The 19,675-nt window shown below is 42.0% G+C and overlaps 1 protein-coding gene across 1 annotated transcript; it reads right to left on the bottom strand.

The window, feature by feature from the left end:
* Positions 1 to 327: 327 nt before the first annotated feature.
* LOC147889685 (pentatricopeptide repeat-containing protein At3g63370, chloroplastic-like) lies at positions 328 to 3,441 on the bottom strand. The gene is made up of 2 exons (XM_087391723.1): positions 932 to 3,441; positions 328 to 804 (listed from the first exon to the last, which is right to left on the bottom strand). The coding sequence occupies exon 1, from the start codon at positions 3,391 to 3,393 to the stop codon at positions 1,003 to 1,005; it is 2,391 nt and encodes a 796-aa protein (XP_087247849.1). The 5' UTR covers positions 3,394 to 3,441; the 3' UTR covers positions 328 to 804; positions 932 to 1,002.
* Between the last annotated feature and the right edge of the window lie 16,234 nt (positions 3,442 to 19,675).

Here is a 19,675-nt window from a genome sequence, read left to right as displayed (position 1 = left end):
GGGCGTAGCCAATGACTTCACAAATCAATGACCAGGTGACGAAGCTCAAGTCGGGGAAGCAAAAATCAGGACAAGTTGGAGCACACTTATGCCTTTTAGCACAGAGCCGTGAAGAGATCTGAAGCCAGCCACCACCCCCCAGAAACACACATCCATGAAGGGCTGTTCGATAGATTGCCCACATAGTCAGTGCGAGCAGCCACCCTGCCAACTGAACCACAAGCAGAATGAGACCATGTGTTTATGTTGGGTGTCAACTAAAACTGTTTGTAGCTTTATGTTGACAACACTGGTGCAAGCTGCATTCGATGTGTGTTGATTGACTCATTGATTGTATAAGTAATTTATGGAATGTTCTATTGACATCAGAGGCTAAGGATATGTTCCATTGCTGTCTGGTTTTCTTATGCCACGATGGCTTGATCCACAGAAAATTAGCACCACGCATTTGATTTGTCACATCAAACCATAGCTCTTTTTGGGTAGCACACCCATCCCTGGAGAGCTGCCATGCTAAATTCCGTGTCCCTAGATTCCATCATGTCTTCGGTCCATCCTTGAAGATGCACGAATCCAACAAAGTTGGCATCCACAGGGTCGACTATTGGTTGAGAAGCTTTCGAGTTGAGCAGACTCACATTGTCAGCCAACTCCTGGCTAGGGCATTCTGTGGCAAGTTCTGTTTATTTGGCAATCAGATTGGCTACCAAGAAACTGTCATTGTGTTTTGTATCCTCTGTAGGGGCATATTCAATGGCTGCTCCGAGTCTGCATCTGTCATATTGGGCCGAGAAATGATTCCTCCTGGTGAAAACCACCACCTATGTCATGAGAATGGCAAGGAAGCGTGTGACAAAAGCTAAACTGCATCTGCAACTGCATCTATTAAGAAGCCCATAATGTATTCTGGAATTGAACTTCATCGCAGTACCTCATCAGAAGGCATGTTAAGAGACGGTGTGAAACAAGAACTCTAGCAGAGCGGGTAGAGACAGCTTGAACTCAAAAAGAGTTAACTTGAAGCATGAACACATCATAACTACCTCCCTCCTCTGCCTCAGTTTTTGCACCTTGATGACACATATAAGGTCCTATCCCTTTCAACATTTCCTTCAGAATGCTTTCTGCATCATCTGCCCTGCCAATGGTGGCATAAACATTCGATAACATTATGTAAGGAACAGGGTCTTTTGGATCCAATTCAAACATATTCTTTGCAGCACATTCTCCTCGCTCCACATCCAGCTGATTTTTGGAGGCACTAAGCATCGTCATCCAGGATACAGCAGTAGGTTGAAACGGCATCTTGTTAATTGTGTTTTCTGCTTTATTTAATTGTCCCGCCCTCCCCAGCATGTCCAAAAGGCAATCATAATGCTCCAAAGTTGGTGTAACACAATGGTTATCACTCATGGAAAGCAAACACTCAACACCCTCATCTACCAGACCAGCATGGCTACATGCAGAAAGAACGCTTACGAAGGTAACTTTGTCTGGGATCACCCCTGACTGGCGCATTTGGGCAAAGAGACAGAGGGCCTCCTTACCAAGTCCATGTTGGGCATAGACAGTAATCATAACATTCCATGTAGCTAGGTTTCGAAACCGCATTTTCTGAAACACACTCCAAGCAGCACCGGTGTTGCCGCATTTACCATACATGTTGACAAGGGCATTTGCAACAACTATATCTGATTCAAATGCATTGTATTTGAAACGAAGATGCACAAGCTTTCCCTCGCTAAGAGCCACTTGGCTGGCACATGCACAAATTACATTCAAAAAAGTGACCTTGTCTGGTAACACTCCTTCTTGTAGCATTTGGTCAAAGAGTTGGACGGCATCCCTGTCATGCCCATGCAGAGAACATGCTGCAATCATGGCAGTCCATGAGACAACATTACGCTCAGGCATAAGGTCGAATATGAGGCGTGCATCCCCCAGGCTGCCACTCTTGCCATACATGTTGACTAGGGCAGTTCCTACTACAACATCTGCTGCAAATCCACTAAGTAGGACAAGTGTGTGCAAAGACTTGCCCTCAGGGAGGGCTGATTGGGTAGCACATGCATCAAGAACACAGATGAAGGTCACCTTATCAGGTATCACCCCACCTTGCTGCATTTGATCAAAGAGTTGTAAGGCTTCCTTGCCATGTCCATTTTGGGAATAAGCCGTGATCATGGCATTCCAAGAGACCACATTCCGCTCAGGCATCTTGTCAAAATGCCCCCGGGCATCCTCTATGCTGCCACACCTACCATACATGCTGACAAGAGCATTAGCGATAAAATCATCTCTTTCATAACCACTATCTCTAATCAAGGCATGAATCAGCTTGCCTTCAGCCAGGGCAGTTTGACTACCACATGCATCCAGTAGGGAAACAAAGTTTGCCTTGTCTGGGGTCAAACCTCCCTGCTGCATTCTCTCTAAAAGAGTGAGGGCCTCCTTCAGACACCCGTGATGGGCATATGCAGAGATCATGGCACTCCATGCAACAACATTCAGTTTTGAGAGTGCATCAAATATCCTTTGCGCGTCCACCAAGCTGCCACATTTGTTATACATATGAACAAGGGCATTTGCAATAACATAATCCAACTCAAGGCCAGCCTGTACGATGTGAGCATGCATTCTCTTACCTTGGTGCAGAACCACCTGGCTAGCACATGCAGAAAGAATGCTGGCAAAGGTACCTCTGTTTGGGAATATTCCTTCTAATTGCATTTCGGCTAAAAGTTGGAGGGCCTCTTTGCCATGCCCATGCTGAGTGTACACTGCAATCATAGCATTCCATGTGACAACATCTCGTCTAGGCATTCCATTAAATAGCCTCCGAGCGTGCTCCAGGTTACCGCACTTGCCATACAGATTGATGAGGGTGGTCACTACTACAACTTCAGAGTCAAATCCACTGCATATAATGCGGGCATTCAATCGCTTGCCTTCTGCAAGGGACGTCAGGCTGGCACATGCAGTGAAAATGTTGATGAAGGTGACCTTGTCTGCAATCATCCCTTCTTGCTGCATTTGTTCAAAGAGTTGGAAGGCCCCTATGCTCTGCCCGTTCCGAAGGTGTAGTCCAATCATGTAATTCCACAAAGACACACCTCGCTCATTTACTTTGGCAAACAATGCCCTTGCATCTTCAAGCGCTCCACACTTGCCATACATCTGTAGAATGAGAACCCCCAAAAAGATGTCGTCTGCATGTCCACTTCTTATAATATGCTTGTGTACACGCTTTCCATCGACCAGAGCTTTTGCACTCGCACATTCTCGCATGAGAGAGGCGTAAGTGGCAACACCCAAGTCAACATCTTTGTCCAGCGCATCCAAACTGTTCTTCAAGGACACCTGACCCATTTTATGGTTATCTTCTTGGATCATGCATGTCCTTGAACTGGTGGGCAATTCCAACCCATTAAATGTAATCAGTGTGGGATCGACACGGTCTCGGACATTTTTGGTGAGCTGTGTCCATGGCCATCCCCTGTTCCTGAGAAAGTCATACGTCAACGGCATACCAAGGAGATGATGAGGTGTTTGGCCACGCCACGACCCGAATATGGATCATGGGCGATTCTGCTGCGGCGTGAACCGCCCTCCAAATGCCCTTTCCCAGTGCGGCAGAGGTTCTGGCATCCACTAGAGAGGGGGGTGCGAGCCGAGCCGAGGCCGAGCCTCAGGCCTAGGCGAGCCGGACACATGGGGCCCTGGTCGCACAAGTACAGCCATATGGCACGTGTGAACTCGCAGGGTGGCGCACACCCCGCGCACACCGGTTGTAAGTGGGAATAGTTGTTTCCTAAGAACGTGTGTGCATGCGCTTGTGTGTGTGAGGTGCGTCTATTTTTCGTTTACAAGTTTGCGCAGGGGCTCATCCAACAACACATTTGATCGGGTAAAACAAAATGGGGCAGCCCCCGGTGCCATCCAAAAATGTTTGGAAAGACACAAACCACATTGTCAACTAGTGGGGCTCAAATTTTGGACGTTTAAAACACTTGGCTATCTTCTTTGCTTGTAGTATCCATGAGGGGCAAATGTATGTGTTAACACTACAAGTGTTGAGGATATGGACTTGTATGGTTATCAAAACATGCTTGACTATTAGAGTAAGTATGGTTATGATATGAGTAGTTGTGTTGAGGATCTTGACTTGTAGGGTTCAATAAATTGTTGAAGAAGTTCATAAAGCAAACAATGAGTCATTTTATCTTCCTAGCAGTGTTATGGCATTATTTAAGACACTTACTCGTATCATAATGTCTAAACACACTGTTTCGAGAATGTTCAAGTTTCCTTTGGCGTGTTTAAGTCAGAATGCTTTAAGAGTGTTATGAATCATGTTGTTGTGTTGACAAATTACAGGAGGTGAAGAAGAAAGATGGTGCTGATAAGTGGGGCAATTCTTTAGAGTAACGGTTTGTGACTTATTTTTGGCTTTTAGTTGTCTTATGTGTTTTTGTTGTTGTAGGTAGAAGGAGCGTCTAAGCAAGTATCACAAGGTGAATTTATATGCCTACATTGTCAAGCATTTGAGGAAGCCTATCACAAGCTATGAGTAGGGTTTGGCCTTCACTTTTGATTTGTTAATCATCCATGTACCCTGTTGTGTATTTCCTTTTAGTTGATTGACAGTCGGTGTAGTGTGCTAGGTGTCTATTTGAGATTTATAGGTTTTTGTTGTTTGAACGTTTGTTTGTCTCTCATTAGTTTGTTTCGATTAGTACCATGTTAGGTGTCCGTTTGAGATTTGTGGGCTCTTTTTTTCAATGAAAAGACTTCTGTTAAGTATTCAAAAACCCTAAGAGCAATGCTTGTGGTGGAAAAACATCATGCATAGCATGATAAACAAAATACCTTGAGACGGAAAACAACCTGCTCTTCTTGCTAGTAAAGAACCAAGGTTGAGGCTGAAAATACCACCTCAAACTTGTGGTGGACTCCCAAAAAAAAGGATAGCCACTCCACTCCCTAAGAAAATAGTCCTTTCCACCTAGGGAGACACCTATGTGCTCATCTGGTCATCCAAATGGCCATTAAGGTGCATATAGTGTCTGTCCAAATACTAGCCAATGTGTGAGAAGGATGGACTTAAGAGCCATCAAGAGCCTCTGTGCATCTTGGTCTCCAAATATGCCACGTTGAAATGCTTACTAAGACTGCCCAAAAAGTATCCACGGATGCATGTGTAGGTCTGTAAGGATAATGGGGAACATCATCCCAAGAGCATGCCTCAACAAAGTGTTAGCGAGCCAAAAGATCCCAAGAAGAGAATTTGATGTCCCGAAAGAGAGCCAAGCCACCAAGCATGTGAAAGATCACTAAGATTATCCCAAAAGGTATCTAGCAGGACATGTGCAGATCTGTAAGGAGACTAGGGAACATCATCCAAAGAGCATGAGTCATTTAAGTGTCACCAAGTTGAAAGAGCCCAAGAAGAGTCATACATCTCATAAACTTCGATGCCCTGAAAGAGAGCCTAGCCACCAAGCCAAAGATCATTAAGAACAAAAGTACTCAAGAGTCTAGAATTCCCTTCCAAAATAACCTCGCTTGTCTATAATCCAATAAATAGTACTAAATGGACTCCTCAACGAGAAAGGTAGTGAGGGCAAGTAGGAGTTGATCCAAACTTGGACCTCGATAGGCTCACTGTGATCCCTCCATGAATAGAAAGCCAAAGGAAAACAATGATTTTTTTATTTTTGAGGGACTTCCAAATTCTTCTCTAAACAACTTTGTGCAAGACTGCAAAAGTCTGAGAATTCTCCCTATGGAGAGCTTTGGTGAGCTTCCATGCCCTAAGATTGAGCTAAAACCTCCTGGCATTGCTAACCATGTAGCAAAAGAAAGGGAGGCTCTTTTCATGATTGCTTGTGTCAATTCCCCGAGGTCCCACTACAAATACTTTATGGTGGTGACACCTCCATAACACAAATCCTCCATGAACCCAAGGAATGTGATCGGGGATTGGGTCTTCGTACCAACCTGAAGACAACATTGATCCACATGATCCAAAAACATCCACAAATGCATGATCTCGTAAATGCCTCAAGCCAAATAGAGCAATGTCAATGCTTCTCATATGTGAAAACCCAATCCATGGGTAGGGTTGTATTAGTCTACTTAATTCTTCTTTCAATTCCTCTGAGGTGTCTTACCAACTAAAACTTACGATCATGGTTTTTGAATTTCTTCCAAGAAGCCATAGAGGAAATGGATCCTCTCTCCCGCTTGGACCACTACATGTTACCAAAAGTACCAAGAAGCCTACGATGAACATCCAAGTATGATGTCATTCCACTTTCAAAGAAGGATGAGGTATACTCCAAAGATTAATCTTGAAGCTACTCCAAGCTTTTAAGATGATAGCAACAAGAGGGGAGGAAGGAACCTTAAGATGCTTCAAGGTAGAGATCCACCTAGTACTATCCATCCACTCCCCACCCGAGGAGTAAGAGGAGGATTGTATGCAACAAATGAAGGAATTTTTCCAAGAATCATGTCCTCGCAAAATCCCTCTGACCATAAACTTGCAAAGCAAGGACTTACACGACAAATTTGGATAATAATATTGAGTTTGTCTTCTTGTGTGGGGAGAATCAGCCTCCTAATCCATTCTGGCTCTAGTATCTACCAAACCATCAAGCTCACTCCACAAGAAATTCCTTATTTTTCTTTTGAGGTGGGTGATGAATTCCTTAGAGTGGCATCAACATGAACAAATAGAGACTGGACTGTGGCCAGCAGTACCTGGTTAACAACTATCGGGAAACAAGCAAGATCAAGTCTAGGTGAACTCCAAAATATCATGTTCTGCTTGATACTCTCCAAGAGAAGAGCAAATTGTTGTGAAGGAGATATACCCACACCAACGTGCCCTGGCTTATGTTTCTTACACCTGAAACATTTTCCTTCCTTAATCAACTTCCTCTTCTCTTCGTCCATCATAGAAGGAAATGGCACCCATCCAGGACGTGATTGGCTGTTCACATTCCTTACAAGAGCTTTGCCCTTCCCTTTATTATTCTTAAACCGGTTTGGTTTCCTAAAAGTGGGTATATTGTTGGTCTTAGATGATGACCCACCATCCTTATTGAAGGGTTTACAAGGATTCAATTTCCTCTCAGCTATTTCAGCCAGTTTAGTGAGGTCCTTAAGCATGGTCAGGTTAAACATTTCAACCTCGTACCTTACTTTTGGGCTTAAGGCTACTAAATACTTCTTTCTGCTATCTTCCTCACTCTTTTCGGGTAACTCTAGAGAGAGTTTCCAAAATTTGGCTGTAAAATCTACATTACTCTCATTATCGAACTACCTAAACCTCTCCCAATGAAAGGTTAGGTTCTCTTCATGCCTCGTTTCAGTTGCTCCATGAACTTAGCCCATTCATGAATAGGCTCTTTTCTTGTTTGTGACAAAGACCACCACATTAGAGCATCCTTCTGCAAATGCAATGTGGCAAGAGCAAGCTTCTCTTGCTCGGTCTTGTCTTGATGGGCAAAGTATAGTTCAAAATGGCGACCATGGACCTCCCACGGGTAAGTGATTACCTGAAAATACGCGAGTAGACGAGCCAAGCTTATACATCTTTCCCTTGCTTGAGTCTATTGAGACCTTATAATCAGACAGAGGCCGAACAGTGGTGCCTTCCTCAAGACCAGTGACTCTGAGATGAGATTGTGCCCAGAGCTGGCGAGCATGATGTCATTGAGACATACACATTCCCAAAGTTGTGCTAATGTTGGAACAAAGACACTCTTTATTCTAGATGGAAAACTCCACGTATGGAGCACTCCTAGTACAGGCTTACATTGTCTGGAGTCATGACGGCTTGCTTGCATTCCGGGTCTGAGATGTTGTCCCTAGCCCTATCTCAAAAAAGGAGCAAGGACATACTGCGCTACTAGCAGTGAGCTCCTTTTGCGAACCCCAGTGCAATGCACTATTGATCAGTTTGCATCCCTCGACTAGAGCGGCTTTGGTGTATTTTGATTAGTGATCGATGGTAGGCATGATAAACTCGACCACACTAGCTTACATGTCATCGTTGTTAGAATAATACTCAATGTCAAGTTATTATTCTAATTTTAACCGAAATAGGGAGGCAGTAATCTAACAATTAGAATGTAGTTGAAGGAACAACGAGAGGTGGTAAAGTCCACATGCTAAGATCTACAAATGCATATTATGCTCGATTGAACGCATACCACAAAGACCTTACCAATAGTCGACTCAGTGATGGTCGAGGGTGACACCAGCCTGAGAAAGACCTAGAGTAATAAGGACTATCTGCATTAAGACATTCACGGGGAACAAAGAGCATTGTTTGAGACACCGACTAGAAAGGAACACTCCTTCTACTGCAAACTAGACACTGCTGGTCGATGTGGACCTCGTGCCCATAACATTTCGCATAGAATATGGGTTTTTCGATCGTCTGATTTACAACAACAAACTCATATGAACAGGATGAGAGCGCTGCATAAGTGCAATGACCACCCTTAACATTTCTAAGTCCCTACTAGTACCTTTGGGTTGATATAAGTGAGACCCTACATAAAAGTGGGAGAAAAACCAGAGTAATGGGACGAGTCCCCTCCGTGGTCATCAACATCAAGGTACTATTGGATAGACCCATCATTTTCATCAACGCCATAAGAAGGTCCCTCTTCTCTAGTTAGTATTTATAGGATGGCAGAGTATATGTGGATGCTTTTCTACTGCCATGAAAAGAACCCTTCGGATTTATTTAGACTCAGAGATATATGTGAAAAAGCAAGGAATTATATCGATCACATTTAATGGATATACGAACTAGATATGTAGCTGTCCTCTCCTCGAACATACTGTGTAAAAGAAGCTTGGATAATAATAGCTATAAAACTAAGCACGGATAGATGGATTTGGTACAAAGGACCACAAGAACCACACTTACTTCTAGTTTGGGTTACCAAAAGTATTTACTACCACTTAATAAAGTTGATTACTACCAGTTATTGAATATCATCATATGACTATGCAGAAATCGGTCTTGTTTATAATCTTAATTACCAAGAGTTTTTGTTGCCATTTGTTGAAGATTTTTATTTTCATTTACAAATTATCTTTACTGCCATTTATGGAATTTTTTAACATCTACTGAATACTTTTGGAAATTTATGTGCCACGATGAAAATTAATGCAAATCAAGTTGGGTGACATGGATAGCAACTGTGTGCCAGCATGGAGGCCTGCAGTCCCACATTAAAAGGTCCTAGTCCTAACTTGCCTTTTTTGTGTATGGATGTAGGTGAGTTGACATGCTTCTCAACTAGATTTGCAGATGAATGGATTTGATTATCACACTTGCACACTAGTTACCACTGGCGGATTGGAGGACCACATCCAAAATCTACTATAGTATTAGTGGGTCTTTTTTGTGAAAATTTGGGAATAGCACCATTTAGATTTTGGACATAAGACACTACTGTATATGGGTATACCATATCAATTTTGATATAACTCAGTAATCCCCAACTGTAGTTGGCTTTATGCAGATTTTTGGAAGACATGTATATCCTTTTGCTCAAATGTTTAGCCCAAAAACTGATTGCTTGAGGGTTTTGAATATGATAGAGGAAGTTAACTAAATTGGGACAGCTTACACTTCATGCCAATTGGTATATGGATGCTTATTCCACTAGTACTTTGAATTTTGTAAGGGCAAGATTGCTATATTTTTTAAAATACATTTAGGTTTGTCAATGTTGGGGTAGATAGTGAATGTATGATACAAATTTCAGGTAAGAAGCTACATAAAATGAAGGGATGACTATTGGAGATATGAACGGTGGACTAAAAATGATTAAATAACTTTGAATGAAGGAAAACCTTGGGAGGTGGGGGTACTTAAACTAATGCCACATGTTGTAATTGAAAAAGATCCATGGGGCCTTTGCAAAAAGGAACTAAGGAGTAACTAATCTAGGGGAGTAACTACAATTAGGAGTGACTAAACTAGGGGAGATTAGTTTATGGGAACTAGGAATTTATATTACGATATTTATAGTTAATTAGATAGAGTTAGTAATAGTATATTTAGAACGCAATACTTAGGACTAAGTATATATATAAATAGATAGAAAGTAGACTAGGATAACACCGGAATAAATAAAGTAGAAATTAAAAAGGTTGGAGAAAAAGATTGAAAACAAAAAAAAAAGGGAAAGGAATAAAAAATTAGTTGATAGAGATACCCCTTTGAAACCAAGTGAAATCAAAACTAGCCACCACAATTTAGGGTGTGCTTGTAGATAACTTAGAAGCCATTGGAATTCTTCCAATTGACATGAAAAGATGAGAGTCTTGGGAGTGGCATCCAAAAAAATAGTAGTGTCATTGACAATATCAGTGTTCAAGAACTCCTCATCCTGCCTCGAGGGAAGTCTCAACCAAATAATGTCACCTAAGATCTCAAATTGGCTAAGGGATGATTTGTACAAAGAAGAGACCCCTCCGATCCAAGCATTTAAAAAGCCAAAGCATAGAAGGGTACCCTCCAAGAAACCCCAATTCACTCAGTCATAGGCTTTCTTGAAATTGAAGAGCAGAATGGATAACCCCTATCCACTCTATATAGTCCATTCCAAAGTGAAAGCATAGAGGGGTACCCTCCAAGATATCCCAATTTGCTCTATCAGAGGCTTCTCAAAATCTAAGAGTAGAATGGATAACCACTAGCCACTCTACATAGCCCCTTCCAAAGCCTCAAAAAAGGACAAGGTATTATTAAAAATGCAAAAGCCATTTACAAATTTCTTTTGTGCATCATGAATAAGATATGGAAAAAGGACTACTATTGCAAACTAATAGCTTTTGCCTGGCCTCCATTGCAAAACCAACTTCTCCACTTTGGGATAAGATGAATGAGACCCTTTGTAAGTGAATCAAGCATAGCACCAAAGTCCCAAACACCTTCTAGGGATGAGGTGACATGGTCCCCAATGATGTCCCAAAAAAACAGAAGAAAAAGGGTGTCAACCCATCTGAGCCTGAACATTTGCTATTGTTTTGAAGTGCAAAAAGTGCAATCCTAAATTCATTATTGGTAAAAGATGCATCAACTAACACTCTCATATCTTGTTTCACCAATATTTTCTCTCGCATGCATGTTTGGACTTGTAAAAAGGAGGAGGCATAAAAATTAGTATAGAAATATGTAATACGGCATCAAGATTTGACTATAAAGCTATTACGAAATAAAGAGGGCAGCTAAAGGCTAAATGTGAAGCAGAGGATAAGAGAAGAAGTGACCCACAAAGAGTATCCAAAGGGGTCTTGGCCCAATTGAATTTCACCCCATATGAGTGGTACAAAGCCACAAGGCTGCTTTCCCTTTATAGATGTAGGTGAGAGCTATCTCCCTCAAGATAAGGATGAGAATAAGCCTTTGAGAGACCACATGATTCATGCATCTAGATAACATGCCTCCTAAGGAATGGTTCCTATGAGAGGGATATTTTAACATGCCCACCCATTGCAACATTGCATTGGACTTGCATTCCTACTCTTTACGGACTATGCCTTTATAGAGATGGGCATTTTCATACAAGATGATTTTACCATAGGGTTACAAGAAAAACATAGGCTCAAAGGAGCCCTTCAAGTAGATTTTGAGAATTGACTTGATCATAGTTGTCAACTTCTTTAGATGGACTACCTCCCGCTGATGCTTCCACATTTGTCACACTTCTTTCTTGATAGATTTTTCTTGAAGCACCGAGATTTGGTGTGCCCCTTCTTCTTCAAAAGGTACACTTTAGATGTGACTTCCCGATCACGGAAAGAGCCTGCAAAGTGGTTGTTGAGGAGGTGGATGCCAATGAAGGGGCCTTGTCCCAAACTTCTTCTCTTCCTCTAAAAGAGAGATATACATCCCTAAAATGTGGGGTTTGGAAGATTCTTGAGTGTCGTTAAAGGCTATCATGTGTAGGCAGCATTGTGTAGGCAGCATGGACTTGGGGAGGATCACTTTAGCATCTTCTATGTCCACCTTTGAATTGATGGATGCCAATCGAGCCATGATGCTTTTTAAATTTTCTATATGGGCACCAGGATCTTCTCCCTCTCACATATTCAAATCATAAAATTGTAACTTAAGAGCATGTTTGGAATTTTTGCACTTCATGCCATAAATCTTGTCGAGTTCCTACAAGAAATTTTGGTTGTTGTGAGCTCCGAGACATGATGGATGAGATCTTTGGTGAGGTGTAAAGTAATGATTGATTGCGCCTTCTCATCGTCCTCTTTGTTATCCTCATTTCCATCTCAAATTTTTCTCGATCCCTTCACAAGAGACCACACTCCCTTGGACATAAGTAGGTATTGAATTGAAGGCTTGTAAGGTATGGAACCCAGTTCCATCAAATATATCAACCACAATAGTTTCTTTGGCCATGGGAAGGTCTTATTAGGGTTTATAGGACACCCCACATTGTCTAACCCCTTATAAATGGCAAGGCTGAAAAATATATGGTCACAATGAAAAATTGCTTCTCCTTTATGACTACTTCTAAAGGAAAAAGATGAGTGAAATAAGCTAGTCAACCCACAAACTAGGAACCTTTGAGAAAAGATATAAGGAGCCCCGAATCATGTTTTTGTGTGTCGATTGATCACTACCTTGGGGAACTTTAGAAAAACATTTGCAAAGGAAATCTGCACAAGAGAATAATGTCTACATCTGACTTTTGGATATCTTCATTTATGTGACATTTTATGTGAGGTTATTCTATGAGGTGTTGTGTGAAACGAGTTTGGTATACAACAGTGGCATCAGAGCTAGTTTGAAGTCTTTATGTGAACCTGTGAGGAACCTATGTGAAGGTCTGTTGAGAGGAAGATGGAAACTTGGTCAAAGTTTGATAATTATGGCCTAGGAGATTCTATTATCATCAATTTGATGGGAAGAACTTTCATTGTGGCAATTCTTTGTCAAGTTGCTTCTTTTGCAAAAAGGGCTCTGAGGAATTGCATTAGGATCTAAGAAGAAAATGGCAAAAAATCAAGGGAGTGAAAAAATTCAAGCTGATTTTAAGTGAAAAAAATTAGGGGAGTGAAAAAATGCAAGCTTATGAGCTTGAATCCCTTGGGGAGTTTAGGTCTTGCTCTTGGAGTGGGATTACTTCCACCTATGTGGACGTCTCCAAATCGACTGTGCAAAATGGCAATATGCTAGAAACACTTTTTGGTAGCAAAGTGATGAATTCAAAGATTGTCCTAAAGCAAGAGCTATGTGAGCTTCACACAGGTGACAATGAAACTCTAGCAAAACATTTAACTAGATGTGGTCTCTAATGAAGCAACTGTAGGAACTTGGTGCAAGATGTGAATAAAGATGACACAAAGGAAATCTTACTGACAAGTGTACCTTTGAGATATTCTAAGCTAGTCATATTCTCAGGGTAAAGTCACAATTGTTGGATTTTCACAATATGTTTCCATGCTAACCAGTGAGGAACTAGGTCTCAAGCTTTGTTTCTTAGAGGGGAGATTGCACATGAGTAAAAGACAAAGGAAAGATGAATAATAATAGCAATAAATTAGTTTGGTCTATGATTACTGCAAGAGAGAAGGCCACACAGAGAAGATCTACTACAAGCAAGCATAAGAGAACAAGAGTCAAGCGCAAAGGCATGTATTATGGAGGAGACAACAAGTGACAAATTTATTGGATTGGTACAAATAGAAATTTTGGTGATACATCTTGAAGATGATTGTGATTTTTAGTTCAAAACATTGTGACAATTTTTGGTATTGGAACCTTTGTGGGTAGCAGCATTATCTTGTGTTATGTTTCGGCTCAACTGATCCTATGTGGATGGAAGTGGTGTCTTTTATCTTGTTATCTTTTCTCCCCCTACTTGACTTAAGAGGAATTGTTGGGCATTTCTAGGAATAATTGTAAACCTCATAGGGGGGTTCTTGCAAAGTCTAGAAGCTTGAGAATTTTTCCACTTGGTAGTCTAGCATGCAAAGGCTACATAGAGGTTCTTTAGGTGGTTTCATTGTAGGAGGCATCCTCTTTCTCCACACGGTTCACTCGTGTGGCTTCATGAGAGATGAATAATCTAGATCCTGGTCATTGCTTGGAGCTACCACTTGGTTTTAGCAAGGTCGGCTGGGTGTTGGTCTTCAAGCATCATCTCAGGTATTTACTTCTATAAAACTTTGAAGCAACTAGTCATCTTGGTATGAGTCTTAAGTGATCTTTCTATGTCTTGTAAAGTTGGGATACGTTTGGTGAGGATGAGCAGCAATCCAGTCTCTGTTTGAGTCTTTGAGCATATCAATATAAGTGCTTCTTTCTAGTGGCTACATCTATGTAGATGACTTTTGGATACCTTCATTTATGCAATGCATGTTATGGTGACCATACTCTAGCAACCCCATCAAACTTGATAGCCTTCACTCCAGAAGTGGGTAAAATAGGGAGGGGGAGGATCTCTACGATGAACCCAAAAGACGATCTGATCCTGGCTAGGAGTCAATGGTGGAGTTGAGGTAAAGACTGGGAAACCTAATGAAGCCCGAAATGACATGTTTGTCTTTCATAGGGTCGAAAGCTAAAGAGAAGGGTGAGAAAAAGATTTTCTTGGAACCAAGTGCCAATGGGATTGCTTTGAGAACTATATTCATGGCTCCAAGAGAATTGAATGCTAGTTAAAAGAAACCTTTCCTCAAGTAGTCTCTAGCCTAAGTCCTTGAGGAAGGGAACCCATGGGTGCATGTGAAGATGATGGTGGAGCTCTTGAACTCCACATCCTTTTGAAGCTACAACAACTTGTCTTTAGAGAATATGCATGTTCTTGTGGGTGGTAGAAGTGGATGAGGATTGGTTGAATGGGGTAGCCATCAAATGGAAGGAGGACTGAGAGGGGAGAGGTGTGGGAAGGGAGGGGCTAAGAGGGAAAGAGGTTGAGGGGAGGGGCTAAGAGGGAAGAGAGGCTGAGGCTACGGGTTGAGAGGAAAGAACGATTGAAGGGGGAGGGGTAGGAAACTAAAGGGGATGGAGCAAGGGGGAGAGGTAGCAACGTAGAAGGGAGGGGGAGGGAAGGCAACGAGGGAGGACAGGGAAGGGAGGAGAAGGAGTAGGGGAGGTCGACGAGGAGGCGGGAGGGAGGGAGAGGAGCAACGAGGCAGGGGGAGGGGAAGCAGAAGGGAGGGGGAGGAGTGGTGAGGCAGGGGAGAGGAGGCAAAAGGAAGGGAAAGGAGCACCTAGGCAGGGGGAGGGGATGCAGAAGGCAGGGAGAAAGAAGCGGGGCAAGGGGAGAGGAGGCAAAAGGGGCAATAAGAGAGGAGGGGGTTAGCACAGGGGAGATGCTAGTACCAGGGGGTAGAGACAACTACAGGGAAGAGGAGGTGGGGATAGCAGGGAGAAAGGGGGAGGGGGCAACAAGGACGGAGAAGGAGGGACAACAAGAGGGAGGAGAGGTGACAGGAAGGGACCTATAACTCACTATAAGTTTGCCTCAAACATCTTGCTAGTTGTAATTTGTAGTTTTTTTGTGTTTTAATGTTTCATATTTCTCATTGATTTGTTTTGATTTTATAGGTTTGTTATTGTTGGAGAGGGGGATAAGGGCAAGCGCTCCAATAAAACTTTTCCTTCCACTGCTATCACTCAACTTTTGATGGCTAGTGTGTTTGTTGAGATAGCTATACAATTGGCAAGTCACGGATTCCTTTCCAATTATCAAAAGTGTGTTTCATCACAAGGAGATTGATAATCCAGAGAGTGCTTACCAAATTTCCTTGGAGAGTAGAGGAAAGGCTTCACCATGAAGCAAATCAAAAGGGAAAATTTTTTGTGCATTGAAAAGGTAGACAACATGCACAAATGAGAGGACACCAAGTGAAAGAGGTGGTAAATATACACGAAAAGCATGAAAGAGAGCATCCACATACCAAAAGGGATGAGGAAGCTATGTAGCCCAATGAATGCATACTAAAGGTTAAGAAAGAGGAAATGAATGTATAGTAAAGGTCAAGAAAGAGGAAATGATACCATCACATGCTACAATGTGGTGAGCACGGCCATAAGCTCTTTGAATGCCTACACATAAATAAAGGATAGGCAATGGCACAACAAAGGGAACTTGAGAAAAAGTTGAAAGTAATCCTACAAGCAAGCCAAGCCTAAAGTTGTAAAGAAAAAGAAAAGCAATCAATGGACATTAATATAATGGCACACTCAAAGTAAGGATGCCATTTAAAAGAAGATTATTTTCTAGATTAGGTACTAGATAATGGAAGAATACGCCATTTAGTTCTAAATAATGGAAGTATGGATGGCATGAGCTTCATTTAGTGAGTCCAAAAGTGATACATGAGCTTCATTATTTATCAATTCATGTGAACATGGTAGGGATACAAGATTACTATGGGCTTTATGTTTCTCATCAATGGATCGGATAAAAAAGAGGTATACAGTACAGTGTGGCATTGTTTTCATGACTAATGTGATATTATCCTCGAAAGATCTTGGCAGTATGATCAAAATGCTATGAATCCTATTAGAGAAAACAATTCCATTCTAGCATGGCCTACTCCTATGACAGCAATAGATGTAATATAGACATGGCTTCAAATGGACTCCTAAAGCTAACAAATCTTTCCAAACATTAATACTATACCTGATGTATTACATTCAACCTGAGAGGTCTTTGAAAAATATGTAAAACCGAAGTGCTTACACAAAAAAGATTACCAATTGCATATTTTTGCTAGAGATGGAATGACGCAAAGCAAAGACTTTCACTAATGATCTATATTTCTTGCAAGAATAAGCATTTGTGATATCGTATAAAATAAGATGAATAATGAATTAAGTAGGAGAAGAGCAATAATGGTTACCAAAGACTTTGAGTGCTATTTCCTTTAAGAATGTTGTTTTTCACAAGAAAGCAATTATAGACAAAATTATTTATTGCATATACTGGAATGTTCATATCTTGCCATGACTCATGAGTGATAATCACATTCCCCTAGAGACCCTCTTCAATGCACACTTGAAAGATGTATTCAATACCAAGAGGAAAAAGCGAGAAGAGAAAATTACAACAAATGACTATTTCAAAATGCTTGTGAGAGCATGTGAGCATGGATTCTATGTAACTGTGGATATATCTAGCAAAATGGCACATTCTTTTGCTTTAAAGAAACAACCAATAAAAGCCATTGAAGAATTTAGTATTACTTCGAACAAAGACATGCTTTTTAAGTATTGAAACTAGAATTGTGGCAAGCAACCTTTCTGTCACAAAATTTTGAAAAGATTGGACCGAATGCATACAAGGTAGAGTTGCCTTGATACTTTAAGATCAGTCATTTTTTTGATATTATAGATTTGTAAAAATGTCATGGAAAGAATCGCAAGCATGAAGACTAGCAAGTACGAGAGAATAAAGAAAAGAATAAAGAAATAGTAATCAACATTAACATTAGTGCAAAATGGGCTTGAAGATGAAGACTATCACGAGCATGAAGACTAACAAGTAGAGGGGAATAAAGACAAGAGTAGTCAGCCTTAACATTAGTGCAAGAGTCCATGGATCCTGAAAGTGAGAGCAGAAGCACTACCTCTCTAGTCTAGCTAATGAAGCATATCCTCTGTTCAAGCGTGCCTGCATCGTGGGTCTCATAGTCAAGATGGGTCCGAAAAAGACGATCCCAAGATAAGTGTATGATGAAACTACCTCAACAGTAGACCCATCAAATACGAACTGCTCCTGGCGCATGACAGCTCAAGATGTATTGAAGATCGTAACCTTGGTTTAACCCAAGTTGACCTTCAAATCATGAGACTCACAAAAGGACTATAGTGCGTCAAGGTGTCTCTGGAGTCCCTCTACTGAGGAAGACAAGAGAACCACGTCATCTACATAAAGCAATATCCAGATCAGTGTGCCTGTGAGAGAGCAACCTACCCCCCCTGTGTCTCCATCATTGTCTCAAGCTCGTCACTGTAGAGGCTAAACAAGGTATGTGATAATTGACACCCTTGTTTGACCCCGATAGTTGCTCATGATCTTGTCTGTCCATCCAGATCCTACCTGGACTCTGCCTGAAACTTGCTCATAAAGTGCCATGATAGCCCAAATGATCTTTTGGTTGTAACCCAAATCTTGTAGGCGTCGTATGAGGCGGGCTCTCGGAACTATGTCAAATGCCTTGCGAAAATCCACAAAGCAACAGTAAACCCTTTGCTTCTATGCCCTCGCCTCCTCGATGATATATCTGAGCGCGAGAATGTGGTCCATGGTCCCATGATCACACTTGAAACCGACCTGTCCTGTTGCTCTAAGTCCTCGACACTCCACAAATCTGCTGACCTCAGAATCAAGTACTGATGCATAAGTCTTGGACATGACATGTCCAATCATAATGGTCATGTAGTTCTCCAGGCTCATGGGATCCCTTGCCTTGTGAATGGGTGAGATAGTGTTAATGGTCTAGGTGCGTGGAAACCCCAAACAGACAGCTTCATTAAATAGCTTTGCTACGATAGGGACAGGATGTTAATCCCATATGCAATGGACTCAGTGCATAGTCCCTTATGATCCTTCGCTCGGCCATTATGAAGTTTCATTACAGCATCCTTTACCCCCCCCCCCTAGTGAAGAGGGTGTAGGATGTGGGGCGTGGCATATGTGAGGTTAGGGACTGGCTGATTTGGGATATCATAGAGTGTGCGTGCATAATCAAACCACATCTGAGTATCAATGAGTGGTGAGGGGGACCGTCCCTCTAGAAATCTCCACCAAAAGTCCTTAGACTTATTACTGAACAAAATGTTCAGTAGCTCCTCATTCCGACGAACAAAGTCAGGTTTCTTCCTGCGTACCAATCGATGATACTCGCGTAGTGTCTTTGGTTCACTCGGAAGACTATTTTTGGTTTTGAATCTAAGCTCACGGCATAAAGCCTTACACTCATCATCATACTAGCTATTACAGGATACGGTCCCAGGGGGTGGTGGGCGGGTGAAGCGGGTGGTGTGGGGAAAAGCGTGAAGAGCAGCCTCATGTAGTGAGTGGGTGACTAGGACAGAACGATCCTCTAATAGGGGTATAAAGTCAATGTATGCGAGAAGTATGTGCAGACGGCTAGAGTAAGTAGGTAACTGATTGATCAAAGCATATATCATGGTAGGTGGAATAAGAACTCAACAGGGTGGAAAGTGTTGTGCGACGAGGAGTAGAAATGCTAAAGAAAAGATAGGTATGATCAGCCCCTGAAGGAAGAGGTGCTATAGTAAAGTCAATGATGTGAGCTGTGAAGGCACGGGATCCCATGATGTAGTCCACAACATTGGAGCCTCCCCCATGTGGAAAGCATGTGAAATCACCTGATGCGGGCCATCTGTCAAGACCATTATAAATAATGAGATCATGCATTCTACCGAGGTCTAATAGGGCATGCCCATAGGATGTGAATGGTCCTCGGTTGTTAGCCGAAACCCGTACCATACCTGCCTCCTCAAGGTCAATGTCTAGCAGTAGAGTGGAATCATCCCTGAAGTCGAGGAGTGGTGCTTGACGAGCACCTGTCCTCGCGTTGAACTCCCCAACTAGGAGGACTTCTCCGCGGCTAGAAAAGTCAACAATGGACAGATAAAGAG

The sequence above is a fragment of the Dipteris shenzhenensis genome, chromosome 20, assembly GCF_047967505.1.
Source record: "Dipteris shenzhenensis isolate YYH24624 ecotype China chromosome 20, Dip_SZ_1.0, whole genome shotgun sequence".
NCBI classification, from domain to species: Eukaryota; Viridiplantae; Streptophyta; class Polypodiopsida; order Gleicheniales; family Dipteridaceae; genus Dipteris; species Dipteris shenzhenensis.
The sequence above is the reverse complement of the archived record's forward strand: the minus strand, read 5'-3'. Positions and strand labels throughout refer to the sequence as shown.

What these genes read in the sequence shown, in the direction of transcription:
- LOC147889685 (XM_087391723.1), bottom strand. Translation starts at nt 3,393, where the DNA reads ATGATCCAAGAAGATAACCATAAAATGGGTCAGGTGTCCTTGAAGAAC.